Source organism: Myotis brandtii, unplaced genomic scaffold (genome assembly GCF_000412655.1).
Source record: "Myotis brandtii unplaced genomic scaffold, ASM41265v1 scaffold8, whole genome shotgun sequence".
In the NCBI taxonomy this organism is placed as follows: domain Eukaryota; kingdom Metazoa; phylum Chordata; class Mammalia; order Chiroptera; family Vespertilionidae; genus Myotis; species Myotis brandtii.
Genome location: NW_005371219.1, coordinates 7,644,941 through 7,659,779, shown reverse-complemented (window position 1 = coordinate 7,659,779; position 14,839 = coordinate 7,644,941). Strand labels below are relative to the sequence as shown.

General features: G+C 37.8%; 1 protein-coding gene across 3 annotated transcripts in view; it reads left to right on the top strand.

Moving 5' to 3' along the window:
• The window catches only part of CEP57L1 (centrosomal protein 57kDa-like 1), a 20,650-nt gene extending 8,284 nt beyond the window's left edge, over positions 1–12,366 (top strand). For all 3 annotated transcript variants that reach the window (XM_014531379.1, XM_005883777.2, XM_014531378.1), the window contains 7 exons: positions 2,093–2,209; positions 3,480–3,557; positions 4,205–4,291; positions 7,414–7,491; positions 7,607–7,851; positions 9,056–9,200; positions 11,245–12,366. In XM_014531379.1, coding sequence (XP_014386865.1) covers positions 2,093–2,209; positions 3,480–3,557; positions 4,205–4,291; positions 7,414–7,491; positions 7,607–7,851; positions 9,056–9,200; positions 11,245–11,463 — 969 coding nt within the window. In that variant the 3' untranslated portion in view covers positions 11,464–12,366. The remainder of the gene's footprint in view (positions 1–2,092; positions 2,210–3,479; positions 3,558–4,204; positions 4,292–7,413; positions 7,492–7,606; positions 7,852–9,055; positions 9,201–11,244) is intronic.
• Positions 12,367–14,839: the final 2,473 nt, after the last annotated feature.

Below are 14,839 nucleotides of genomic sequence, written 5' to 3'. Positions count from 1 at the left end.
TAATATAATAAAAGCCTAATATGCAAATCGACTGAACGGCGGAACGACCGGTCACTATGATGTGCACTGACCACAGGGGGCAGACGCTCAACACAGGAGCTACCCCCAGCCCATAGGCCCCAGGTTGGCTAAGGTGGGTGACAGCGGGGGGGCCCCGATCACCACACCGGTCGCCCCACAGATCAGCTCTGATCGCTGGTCAGGCCTAGGGACCCTACCTGTGCACAAATTTTGTGCACCGGGCCTTAGTCAAATAATAAAACATTTTCATCAGAAATTATTTCATCTCTTCAAAGTTATTCTCTGTCCTCTCCCCACCTCCCAATAAGACAATTACTATTCTGACTTATTTTACCTTAGAACTTTTTAAGGTAAAATCTTAGAACTTTGTATACTCTTTTTTATCTGGGTTTGTTTTTAGCATAAAATTTTTAAGATTCATCCATGTTGTTTTATGTATCAGTAGTTCATTCCTTTTTATTGCAGTGTAGAATTTCATTATATAGATATGCCATAATTTGTTTACCCATTTTCCTGTTGATAGACATTTGGCTTGCTTCCAGTTTGGGGTTATTATAAACTAGAGGCCCAGTGCTTGAAATTCATGTGGCTACCGGCTGCTGGCTGGGGCCTCCCTTCATTCCGCACCACCCACTGGTGGTCAGTGCATGTCATAGTGAGTGATCAAACTCCCATTTGGTCGAACTCCTGAGGGGACACTTGCATATTAGGCTTTTATATATATATATAGACTAGAGGCCCCGAGCACAAAATTTGTGCACTGAGAGGAGACGGGTCCCTCAGCCTGACCTGCGCCCTCTCGCAGTTCGGGACTCCTCGGGGGATGTCTGGCTGCCAGCTTAGGCCTGATCCCCCGGGTATCGGACCTAAGCCAGTAGGCGGGCATCCCTCTCACAATCAGGGATCCCTCACTCCTTACCGCCCACCTGCTCGCTGCTCCTTCTCGGCTCGCTGCTCCTTAGTGCTGCTGCGGAGGCGGGAAAGGCTCCCACCACTGCCGCTGCACTCGCCAGCCGTAAGCCCAACTTCTGGCTGAGCGGTGCTCCCCCTGTGGGAGCGCACTGACCACCAGGGGGAAGCTCCTGCATTGAGCATCTGCCCCCTGATGGCCAGTGTACATCATAGCGACAGGTCATTCTGGTCATTCTGCCATAACGGCCGCTTAGGCTTTTATTATATAGATAAAGCTGCTATGACCATTCTTATACATATCTTTTCTGTGGACATATGTTTTAATTTCTCTTGGGTAAATATGTATTAGGAGAATTGTGGAGCCACAGGGTAGGTATATGTTTAACTTTATAAGAAACTACTAAACTGTGTTCTAGAATTTTTTCTATTACCCCTTGCTCCCTCACAGTTGCCTTTATTATTAACATCTTGCATTGTAATAAATACCATTACAAAACAGTACATACTAGTAGATATGCATATATATGTATAACTTTCTTTTTCTCCATCTTTTCTATATGCTTTATTCCTCTGATAACTGCTTTTCTTTGTTACAGAGAAAGGGTAATTCAATGAGTAGGTTTGGTCACCCTGTGTGTAATACTATTTAATAGTTTTCACTGGTGATGTTTTTCTTAGTTTAAATGTTATATAAAGATGCACAGAGTGTTTGCTCCATTAGTGCAAATATAGCACATCTTTTTTGCACATTTTATTTCTCCTTTAAAAATATTTGATTTTCTTGGCCTTTGTCAGTAAAAGTAGGTGCATGTATGTACATTTCTGTGTTTGTGTTGTTATTGTTTGTTTATTTAGAGAGAAGGAAGAGAGAGAGAGATGTGAGAAAGAAACATTGATTGGTTGCCTCCCATATGCATCTCAACTGAGAATCGAACCCGACACCTTTTGATATTCAGGATGACACGCCAACCAACTGAGCCATACTGGCCAGGGCTGTATATGTTTCTTATGACAGATTTATATTGTACCTAACCTCGGTGCATGTAAATGCATGTTTCTAATGACATATTTATATTGTGCTTTGAATTCTGAGAAATTGTATTATTCTTGAGCCATTGGCATCACTTGCCAAATTCAGGTTTTGTTTTATCCTTTCCAGACCCAGCTTCAAAGGGAGAAAGAACAAGATCAGATGAAGCTGCAAGCAAAACTTGAAAAGCTTGATCTCTTAGAAAAAGAATGTTTTAAACTTACAACAACTCAGAAAACTGCTGAGGTAAGCTTCCACTTATTTCTTTGAAGTAGTGGTGCCAGTAATAAATCTTTAGTATTATGCATAATTGGCTCTGTATGTGAATATGCAGTAAATCTTAGATTTATAAAACTTTGTTAACAACTTTTAGTAATCCAAACATGAATTCCTGCCCATGGAGGTGAAAAATTAATATATTCTGTCACAGCATGAATGAGCTTGCCTGTTGATGTAAAATTGTAATTTTGGCTTCTTCTGAGATGACAGAACATTTTCATTTCAAATAACTTACCTAAAAAATATTGAGAAGATTGTCTTTCACCACTTGCAGTTAATTAAGTTAAGCCTATCCTATGTCCCTTCCTGAAATGCCCTCTTCTTTTTCCACCAAAATCCTATTTATTCCATAGGACTTTCTCCGGTCCTGCTTCCTCTACGAAGCTTTCCTTGAGTTCTCCAACACTCAGGAAACTCTCCTTTGAAATGGTGTTGTCCTCCTATTGTGAACCACACCAAGGATATAAGATGAAATACTTATGTGCCTAAGTATATACATGGTCTGGGTCAAGTCATATTCATTGCTTTGTTGTTTGTTTCATGTGTTACTTTTGATTTCCTGGATATAATATAAGCTATTAAGTAACAAGGACTATATCTTATATTTCTAATCTTATATTTCTGATGTCTTCCTATCCCTTCCCTCCTCCTCCAACTGTGCCCTTATTGTATGTACATGGTGGACATTTATTGTGATTTGTCTGTGTTTTGAGTGAAACATTGAGATGCAAGAATATAATTGTTTGACCTTCTAGACCAGCCGTGGGCAAACTACGGCCCGCGGGCCAGATCCGGCCCGTATGAAGTGAATAAAACTAAAAAAAAAAGGCCGTACCCTTTTATGTAATGATGTTTACTTTGAATTTATATTAGTTCACACAAACACTCCATCCATGCTTTTGTTCCGGCCCTCCGGTCCAGTTTAAGAACCCATTGTGGCCCTCGAGTCAAAAAGTTTGCCCACCCCTGTCTAGACCTTTAATATCCCTCAAAGTTTCATCATTATGGTTTTGTTGCTGGAAGTTAATGCCTATGCATGTACATTCTTTGCTTCCCTTTGTTTTTATGGTCAAGGAGCATAAGAAGAAAGCCAAAAAAAACCTTACCATCTTTTGCCATTACTTTTTTCTTACTTTCTGCTCTAATTTGCCAAATTATTAAGAATCAAGACCCCCAAGGACTCTATTTGGAAAAGGAACAAAGGGTAGTTGGCTCTAGTTATTTTATTCTTTTGCAGGACAAGATTAAACATTTAGAGGAAAAACTTAAGGAAGAAGAACATCAGCGTAAGCTATTTCAAGACAAAGCTTCTGAGGTAAATAGAGCACTATATCATGTATCACAATTATACTTTTTGTTGTTGTTGTTAATCCTCACCTGAGGATAATTTTTGGATTGATTTTTAGAGAGAGTGGAGGGGGAGGGGAGGAGAGAGAGCGAAGTGAGAGAGACACATCAATTGGTTGCCTCCTGCTTGGTACGTGCCCTTGACTGGGAATCAAACCTGGGACCCATTGGTATGTGGGTCGATGCTCTAACCACTGATCCTTTATTTTCTTAACTGAAGCCTAAATTCTAGACTCTAATTTCTGCTTCCTAGTTTTTTAGTTTTGTCTGTTTAATGAAATTCTCAATAAGCCAGTACATTCATATACTGGGATGCATTCCAAGAGGTCTTTTGGTGTTTTGAAATTTTGACAAATAAATACATGTATATATCAACTCCTGGTCATAGATTGTTTTCCATTTGGTTGATAGAATGAATAATTCTCTTATAAACAGAAAATGATTGCAATTACCAATAGATTTAATGACTTTCACACCATAAAAACAGCATTTGGGGGTTTTTTTTCTTTTCTTTTCCAAAAAGTATTTTTATCTTTATAAACTGAGACCTGATCTTTCATTGTAAAGAAGCTTGTTAAAAATCAATTTTATAGAGTTTTGTCTTTAATACTGTAGCTTCAAACTGGACTTGAAATCAATAGAATTTTAATGTCTTCAGTATCAAACCCAAAACAATCTAAGGAAAAAAAGAAATCTTCAAAGGTATGCAAACATTTTATTTTTATTTGCTAATACTTATTTATTCACTCTTTTCACATTTATATCTATTCATTCCCCCCCCCAAAAAATTGAAGACATTTATAATAAAAGACATGTAATACTGCTATGAAGTGGAGATAAAAATATGAATCTAGTGATGATGGTTTGAAGTAAAAGGATAGAAAATTCCATAAAACCTTCACAGCAGTTGAGCACAAAACCTGGCTGTGTTTGCTTGACAATAAAAGCAAAAGGAGCAGATAATGGGTGGTATCATCTGCCTTTGTGCAATAACAGTGAGCATCCAGTGTTTCTAGAAAGGCAAACGTTTCCTAGTGCTAAGTTCTTAGAGAAATTATCTTGTGATACTATATAAAACAACAGAGGCCAACAACACAATAGATCCCACTCTGAGCACAATAAAAAGAGAAGGCTACATAATATTAAATTATAGATCTATGAAGTAATTTCTCTAGGGAATCCATTTATTTATTTTCTTTTTACCCTAAAAATAGAATTAGAAAGTTAGTACTTTATAGATGAGTTGATGTTTCGGATAAATGGTATTAAACCTTCTTAATTATCTGTAATGGTAAGAAGATTTCAATCCCTTTTAATCTTATGATTCTGAAATTACAGTTTTGATGACCATTATCACTATTTACTCAATATGCATGTGATTACTTATTGTTTCTGTGTGCCGTTTGCTGTGGAAGCAGAGACGCTTTTTGAGAATTCTGGCCACTGCCATAGGCTCACCCTATGGATACAGTAATGTAGAGAACATTATACTTACTTGGGCTACTCTTTTATTGCATAAATAAGAATTACTATTCAATAGTCTGGCTGTATTTTTCATAATTTTTTTCTTGCAGAGAATTTACAAACTGCAATAATTAAAGCATTTTCCCAGTGAAACTGTTTTTTTTTTTTCTTATTTCCTTTCTTAAATATTTGTTCTGTATCTTGTTTGCACAATGAGATCAGAAGCTGCAAAACCAAATAGAAAATTGCTATAAGTAATTTGCCAGTGGGGAAAAAATATGAATTATTTTTATATGTATGTTTTATGACATCCTTTGATGAGTTAGTGGAAATACTGTTTTTAATTTTTCTATTCATCGTGAAAATGATGATGGTAGAGGGAGAAGTAAGGTAAAAGAAATGAAGAAAAGAAAAGTAGCTTCTACTAGTAAAAGAGCCCAGGCCAGCCTCTATAGGGCCAGTGGGTCCCCTACCTGGGAATCATGCAGTCAGGCACTCAAATGAGGAAAACGTAGCCCCTGCTTCAAAGCCAAGCCCTCAGCTTCTGCCAGTCTGCAGCTCTAGCTTCCCTAGGGGGGCTCACTTGAGGTTCAGTTTGGTTACACCCAGCTGTCCCCTCTACAGAAGCAAGTTTACCTGCCCTGGGCTTGGGGATAGATCAGTTTCCCATTGGGAATGATGCCTGCCTAGCCCACAGGCAGGGCTGAGCACTTGGTCCTGGTCCCAGACTGTAGCCTCTGAGTCTCACACTCTGAATGCTCCCACTCTGAGCCACTTTCCCTTCCCCCCACTGAGCTCGTTGGGGGTATCTGGGACTTGGCTGGGCTGATCCACACTGTCTCCTGTTGGGGTTGGTGCCTGCAAGTCTGTAGGAGATCGGTGGGCACTTCTCCTTCCCGAGGCAGTGGTGGCTGAACTCGCAGGAAGCTTGGATTTGCTTCCTCGCAATGTAGCCACACAGCCCAGCACTTGCCTATCTGGCTCCGGGACAGAAGCCTCCCCAGGAGATACAGTCGAAAATCCCAGCTCTGTGTAGCTCCCTCCCCTCACCACCAACCCAGCAGGACTGGGCAGGCCCAGCAGCTCATCAGGTAGGGGGAGGAGAGCCAGCTGTGTGATGGAGGTAGGGGAGACGGTCCTCTTTCCCAAGTCATACACTTTACTCTGGGTCTCCGCCAGAAAATAGAGGGTCCCTTAAAGTCACTGCTGGGGGTAGCCAGCAGATCCCTCAGCAGGACCCAAGTGTGGCAGCTTGGCCTCACCAGCCTTCCTCCCTGGGGAGTGACTCCCCAGCTGGTGCTCTATTCCTGGGTGTGGTCAGTATCCCAGGCGGCTGAATCCCCACTGATTCCCACCACCAGATGCTGGCGGGCTCCTCTTCCCATCTCTGTTGCTCTGGTTTGGGGATCCTTGTGTGGGGTTGAGACCCCAGGCTCCTGGAGGTGCAGGGGAGGGAATTCCGCAGCCGTTCTTCCTCAGGCTTCTCATTGGCGCCTGCACCTGTGTGAGAAGGCTATCCCTTTCCACGTTTGCACCCTTCTTACCAGTCTCTATGTGGCTTCTGTACTTCATGGTTATATTTCAGGTCAGCTAGCCTTCAGTTGGTTTTTCAGGTTGATTGTTCTGTAATTTAGTTATAAATCGATTTGGGGCTGGGAGCAGTGGGCACAGCTTCCAGGCTACTCTGCAGCCATCTTGGAATCTCTGTATATTATACTGTCCTATGCCAGCTATTGCCATTGTGAGACACTGGTTAAAGATAGAGGGGACCTCCCAGTAAAATGTAAAAACAAAGCAAACAAAAAAAAGACACTTATGGTAAGGATATGGAACAGTCATAACTTGGCTAAAACATAGATTCATCTAGTCACTTTGGACATTAAGTTGTAAAGTTAAGAATGCACAACTCTGTGGCCCAGCATCTAACAGAAACTCCTATTTATATACACCAGAAGGCAGGTACAAAATGTTCATAACAGTGTTGTTTATAATAACAAAAAGAAAGAGTCCAAATGATCATTGAAAGGAGGAAGAATAAATAAAGCTTTTATAGCCATAAGAAGCAGTGAACCACAGGTATATACATCATTTGAATGAACCTCATAAACTTAATGTTGAGTAGAAAAAGCAAGTTGCTGAAGAACAGAAACAAAATAAGTCTATTTATATAAAGTTCAGTTGTCTAACCCTGCATCTTTTCATGTGTTTATTTGCCATCTGTATATCCTCTTCAGTGAAATCTCTGTTTTTTGCCTATTTTCTCATCAGATTATTTATTTACTCTTGAGCTTTGAGATTTATTCATGTCATAAATGTCTTTAAAAACATTTTTGTTTACTTTTTCCCTTCTCAATATTTAGAAAACTAAATGCTTAAAAAGAGGACCACCTCAGCAAATGTATTCAAAGTTTGGATCAATGCCTATGGTGTCTGAAAAGGTGAGAGGGGAAAAATAAAGATGCTTGTTCAGAAAAACTCCTGCTTTGTTGTAAGTTCTATTTAAATGCCATCCGTCACTTGAAATTGTTCTCAGCTATTTCTTTTCCCCCAAAGCCTGCCAGAGCATGCCATTCTGTAAATGCAAGTGTGCAAAACCTCCTTCAGATGGTGCAACATTATGGGCCACAGATTCTTCAGAAACCTGCTGAAGTTGCTGAGCCTAGATGTCTCTACAAGCCTACTAGAACAACTTCCCAGTGTAAAGTGGTACCTCCTCACTCCAAAAAATCTGTTTCCATTTGTGACAATTTGTCTGAACTTTTGATAGCAATGCAGGAAGAGCTGGACCAAATGAGTGTGTAAGTATTTTTATTTTTTTACCAGAAGAAATAGCAAGATATTTAGGTATTATTTTCCTTCTTAGTCTTAAGAGCAGTGCCACTTATAAATTTTTGATGTCCTTACTTAGTCATTTGGACTTATTTTGATCAGTAGATTTCTTGTCACTGATTTTTCATTGTATTTATTGATACTACTGGATTTAAATTTTCAACTATGTATAATTACTTTTTTTTTTTATTAAAAAATATATTTTATTGATTTTTCACAGAGAGGAAAGGAGAGGGACAGAGAGTTAGAAACATCGATGAGAGAGAAACATCGATCAGCTGCCTCCTGCACACCTCCTACTGGGGATGTGCCCGCAACCAAGGTACATGCCCTTGGCCGGAATCGAACCTGGGACCTTTCAGTCCGCAGGTCGACGCTCCATCCACTGAGCCAAACCGGTTAGGGCTGTATAATTACTATTGATCTAATCTAAGGAGTCTCTGTATTCCCAAGATCTCAACTTATAGCACAATATTACTGTCATTCTAACAAATGAGTTCTGGTGATCTTAAATTATAACTCACAAAAGCTTTTAAAAGAAAGATTGTGTTGGTTTTTTATAATCTTTTAGTGATATGAGTGATTTCATTAGACAAGTAGGAATGTAGTCTCTTGTTTTAAACTCTGGCTGGTCTGCATTACAAGTTGAAGCATCCATAGCAAACAAAATTCTGTATGGGATACATATTTTTAGCCCCAAGTTTAAGTATATATTTAACAGAATTTCAGAAAATATATGATTTGGCTAGCCAGCTAATTGAACTAAGACTAATGTAGAAGAGGTAACTAGTTCTTTTGGCAGTATTTCTTTGAGTAGGCTATCTAAGGAATTCTCTGGCAAATACTTCCATAGCTGGAATTCTTCCAAAGATCCTACGTTAATAATTCCAAAGTTGGAACTAAAAAGAATACTTTAATACCTCTATCTAAGGACATCAGAATAGTTTGCTACATTTAGCTATAAACATTAAGAATTTGGACGTTTTTTAAGCTTCTTTAAGACCCTGAGTCTAAGATATTTCTATATATATCTAATCTCAAATCACAAGAACCTATTTATATTTACCATATATTCAATTAGATAGCCCTAATTATAGGAACAGACTGTCTTTGAAGAGTAATATTTAACTCTGACTAAAATTTATGTACCTAATATTTGCTTTTCTTTCATAGAGAACACCAAGAGCTACTGAATCAAATGAAGGAAACTGAAAGCCATGCAGTCTGTGAAGACATAGAATGTGAACTAGAGCATTTAGTCAAGAAAATGGAAATTAAAAGAGAACAGATTTCCAAACTGATGAAGCATCAAGACAGTGTAAGAAAGTTTTAGTAAAAGATTTTAATCAAAAGAAAGATTTTAATAAAAGGATAATATACCTGGATTCAGTGTATATCTCTGTATGACCTTCCAAATTTGAGGTCTGTATGTATGACTTAGTGAAAAGATGATAAATAGGAGTCACTCAAGCCTATTATAGAATAGAGCCATCTGTTCCATTGGAATAACATGGCCTCCTCCAGAACTCTCCAAGATAAGATAATGAAAATGGAGGAAGAAAATTTAGTTATGTATTCAGAAATGTCTTTGGGAAAATAGTGAGTACATGCTGAATTTGCTTTATAACCTTTCCAGTTACCCTTTTAGCATTTCCCCCTTATTCCTCCCTTCTCTGGTTCCTTAATGAAGCCCCTTATGTTGACAGGTCTCTAATTCAGTACCATACAGGAACCTGGCTCCTTACGCAGTGTCCAATCCTATAACCACTATTTCCACTTTCCCAGAAAAAAGCTGTGCTTTGCTGCATTCCCTGAGTATCTATGCTGTAGTGAGGTGGTGAGGGAGACTCTATCCTTGCGTGGGAATTCTTAATAACTAAGAGTGGCATAATAATTTTAATATTTTAACAGAGCAATCATGGACCATTATTATCTCCCAAAATAATAACTTTACAAGTGAGAATATTAGCATTATTACACTGCTGGAGCAGAAGGCAGAGGGAGTCTTTCTAGGAACTCTCAAGTCACGTAGCCATCTGCCTGTGTAACAACATTAATATAAGTTGGTGATATATTAACCTCACAATTAAGCCTCCCCCACTTTATAGGACAATAATAAAGGATGCAGGATTTTACTGACTTTCTTCTGTGGTCAACAAAGAAAGAAAGAGGGCCCAGCCGACATGGCTCAATGGTTGAGCGTTGACCTCTGAACCAGGAGGTCATGGTTCAATTCCCAGTCAGGGCACATGCACAGGTTGCGGGCTCCTCAGTGGAGTGTGCAGGAGGTAGCCGATGGATGATCCTTTCTCATCATTGATGTTTCATCTCTCTCTCCCTTTCTCTCCAAAATCAATAAAAATATATTTTAAAAAGAAAGGAAGAGGGAAATGAACGTTTTGAAGCAAGTTTTTACTTTACTGGCTCTTAATGCTATAGTAAGTAAAAAATTTTGTATGATTGTGCTAGGATGAAGATTACATAACATACTTCCTTAAGAGAAATTTGAGGAGAATAGAAAAGTAGTCATTTTTTTTTTAAATTAAGGCAGTGTGAACATAAATTATATTGTGAAAATATTTATATTCCATAATAGCTGTAGCAGCATAAATTTTCAAGTATTTTATCATGATAAATTTAATGTCTGCAATTAAAATGGCCTTAGCAAATAGAACATCAGGTACAAATTAGACTTATGCATTAGTAAATAGACTAAATAATTGACTGGACTTGGAAGAAATGGGTTTGGCTAGTTGATAGGTTTTGGTTTTTTTAAAATTCTGTCTGTCCAACCATTACTAGATACTCCTAATGAGATAAGGTTATTCCCTTGACTTTTTTGTTGCTATTGTTACTGGCATTCAGTAGTACTTTAAATTCAGGAATTCTTTTAAGTAATATATGTATTTTGATTCTATAAACTTGATGCTCATTGCTAGCACCCAGTCTTTGCTGTTAATATAGTCTGAAAGGTTCTTCTCTCTCCTCTCTTATAGTTTTTACCCATTTTATATCCTCCACAAACCTTTCTCTCAGCTTCTCCAGCCCACATTGATCTTGTCCTGCGTTGGCCTTCTCTGATACACAGTTTTTGTCATATTCCAAGTTATCCCAGCTTGAATTATTCTCTAGCTGTCATGTTTATGCTTTTCTTTCACTAATAAGAGCAGTGAGCATCTTGAGAACAAGGAGCTTTATTTCTACCTGACTAGCACAATAGTAGGCATCTAATAGGTATTCAATAAATAAGACCTTAATGAGCTTTTTAATTTTATGTAATCTTTAACTATCAATCCAGTCCATGTATTATAGGTTATATCTTTAATGTTCTTTATTAAAATGGTAGATCTTTTTCTCTCCAGGTTCGCAAACTACAGCAAAAAGTTCAAAACTCAAAAATGAGCGAAGCTTCATGTATTCAACGAGAAGATAGCAACCCTAAAGGATTAAAGAACATAAAATATAGCCCCAGAAAATGTCTGCTAAATCACTCTCTTCAGAAGAACAGCAACTTTCATCCAACGCCAGTCCATAATCTTCAAATGAAATTAAGAAGAGATGATATCATGTGGGAACAGTAACACTATAGCAAAACTGTCACCTTAAATGAACTGTCAATGAGATCTTATATTGTTAAAGTGGTTTTAACTTAATATATCTTTATGAAATTTTGAATTATGTTTCTAGCCTCTACAATGTGTCAGGTTGTAGTATTTTTTAATTAATGCCTAATGATCTAAGATTCCCAAATAATAAATGATATGCTGGGTGTTTTTTTCTTATTGACTGAAATACTAATCTCACCATATTTTAGAAACATTGTTCACTTTCAGATATCTTAAGCTAAATCTGAGAAATTATACTGGATTGATAACATTTAAAATTGAGCTTCAATTTGAAATACTATTTCAAGTACCATCCCACTTTTTCATTTAGGCCTGTAACCCTAAGAACCAATATAAAATTAATAGAGTATGGAAAGGTTTTATAACTTTCCTAGTACTTCCTCCCTATCTTGTTTTAGAGCTGTGAAATGAAATGTTTTTCTTTTTTGGAATGGAAAAGCTTTGTGAAGCCTTTAGCCCAAGTTTCTATGACAATTACCAATAAGAACACATAGTTACTTCAATTTTAGATGACAACCCAACTGCAAAAGCTTTCCTCTGTTATTCCCATTCTCCTTTACAAATCCTTTTATAACTACAGCTTTTGGCGACTTTTAGTTTTTGCATTATATATAATATTCATCAGTATAAATTAAGAATGTGGTTTTCAGGACCCACAAAGCCAGCATATTTTTTATAGGAAATTATGGGAAGAAGTTGGACATTTTATTACCTCATCCAGCAAAAGTTGGAGGAAATATGGTACATTCTTATTTTTTATATTTTTAAATCGGTGCTATAAAAGATTTCTGTGTATTTGTATGTTTTATAATAAATTAACATTTGTTGACCTATCTTTCCAGGAGCCTTTGGAAACTAGTATGACTCTTCTGAACTTTTTTGTTTTCTCACTGGAATCCCTCAGGACAACTAGAGAATTGCAGTCATTAACTGAAATAAAATAGGAGGCTGACAGGAAAGGCAAACTAGGAGGGAAGAACTCGGAAAATAGGGTAATAGTTTAAGAAATGATGATTCCAAGGGGAAAAAATTAGAGGTATATCTTTATTGAGCCCACAGCTGGGGGAATGTTCAAGCTAAGATGTAAAAGAATTTTTGGTCAGGATCTTAGGGAGCTAGGAAAAGCAATTTTAACGGGGTGGGGGAGGGGGCTAGAAGGGGTCAATGGGGAGGGCATATGTAATACTTTCATATTTCATAAAGATTTAAATTTTTAATAAGGACAGTTTTTATGTCCTAGGAAATTCCCAAAAAGTGTGCGTAGGTGAAGCGGGTAATTGTCTTTCTGGGGAGAACTAGATTCATTCTCAGTAAGAGAAGCTGCACTAGGTTAGAAGACCTGAGGTGGGGAAATGACAGAGGCTAGGCAGATTGATGCTTGGAATTGTCCTGGAAAATAACTAAGGGCAGAGAAAAAAGTGTTTCCCTCTATCAGTTCCTTCAGCCCCAGAGATGTCCCACAGAGTACAACATCTAAACTCAGTTTTGTCACCTTAGCTATTTTTCTACTTTGCCTTTCTTTCTCAATAATGTGAGTTCTGTAGTTTATATTTAGCAAAAACAAACGAACAAAAAGCAGCAGCAACAACAAGCACAGGACCATAATGTAGCCCTATCTTTCTGTGCCTTTTTCTATGCACTTAAAGTGAATATAATATTTAGTTTATCAGCAGGGAAGTCATTACTTGTAGAAATGTATTTCTAAAACAAAATACCATAAAAAATTTTAAAGATACTTTCAAGAATGCTTGAATATTTCTATTTAGAATTTTCTTGCAAAATCAGTGTAGTGTGGTAGAAAAAAATGTGATTTCAGAATTAGGAGACTTGGGTTAAAATTGTGATTCTACCATTTAGTAGCTCAAACATCAAATTTTTGGAGCCTCTGTTTCTCATTTGTAAAGTGGGGAATATATTACTATCTACCTCGTGGAGTTTTTGTGAGGAGTAAATGAAATAACATGTTAAAGCCCTCAGCAAAAAGGTTGGCACTGAGTAAAAATTCAATGAATGTTAAATCTGAGTGGGGGGAAATGTCAAGAACCCAAGTTTACATGGCGCTAAGCCTGAAAGCAAGAGCTGACATGCATTCTTCTTAACAGTGGGAATATTCTAATTTACTCGGGGGAGTAACTTTGCTTTTTGTTTTTGCTTTTTCTATGTGCCTGGAAGGAAATTCTTTTGTTTGTTCCCTAGTTCAGGTTTCTAGTACGAGGGGGGTAAAGAATACAGCCCTACCATGGTGCAGAACTACCTAATCACACACAGCAACTTGGTTTGGTTGCTGGGGTGACATTTCTTACTGAGAGGCCACAAAGAATGGTCTCTTGTTCCTCCATCACACCTACTGGACTAACAATGTGTCTCAGCTCACAGATGGCTGCTCCCCAGAGCCTTTGACTCCTCAAGGGGTGGAGCAAATGATTTCCTTCCTGGACCAGGACTATCTGTAGTCAGTGTACAAGAGTTGCTGTAGCAACCCTCCAGCTGTGCACCGCCTAGCCGAAACACAGTAAGAGATCCTTGATTTTGTTGGCAAAAGTGAAAACCAGGTTGGTTGGTTTTTTATCAGAAATTGAGAAAATAATAAGATTGGAACTTTCTAGCCAAGATAGGCCACAAATTGATGAAACTGAAACTAGAAAGTTCAAATGTTTAAAGCAGCAGGTATTGTGAATATTCTAATCCTGGAAATAGGAATTGGAATCTTGAATTAACTGTACTTATTTGGGTCATTGGCAACCCAGCCGTTTTTATTAGATTGTAGCCAAAGCTGGGAGAGTTGAAGGGAAATGCTCAGTTTCAGCAGTATAAGTTTAAAGAAGGGTATGCTTAATGTGGTGAGCTAGCTGTCTGGGATGATATACTTCAAAATTATTTTTGAGCTTTCTGTATAGCCTTTTAAAATACAGTTTTAATTGTAAAGTATTATTCATAGTTTTTTATTAAGATGTGAAAGATTAAATTAAAATTTGACTTATGGGTAAAGGTCTTGCACAATAGGAGGGAACACCATGGCCAAAATGCACCAGCTGCCATTGTTGGTGTGAGTAAATAGTGAAACTCCTAATGGGGTTTCCTGGAACTTCGTTCAGCTGTACCTAAAGCTGTGCCTACTGAGAACATTTAATTGTATGTGAGGTTTAGATAAGTACAGCTGACTCCCAGATGCATACAAGACAAACCTCTCTAAGATATAATAGCATCTGTTAGATTTTAAAAAACACTTTATGGGTGCCATGGCACCTTTTAATTAAAGCAAAGTGAAGATAAATAAAAATATGTTTTACTTTTTGTTAATTAAATAGGCCTTGCCCTTGCCTCAGCGGTT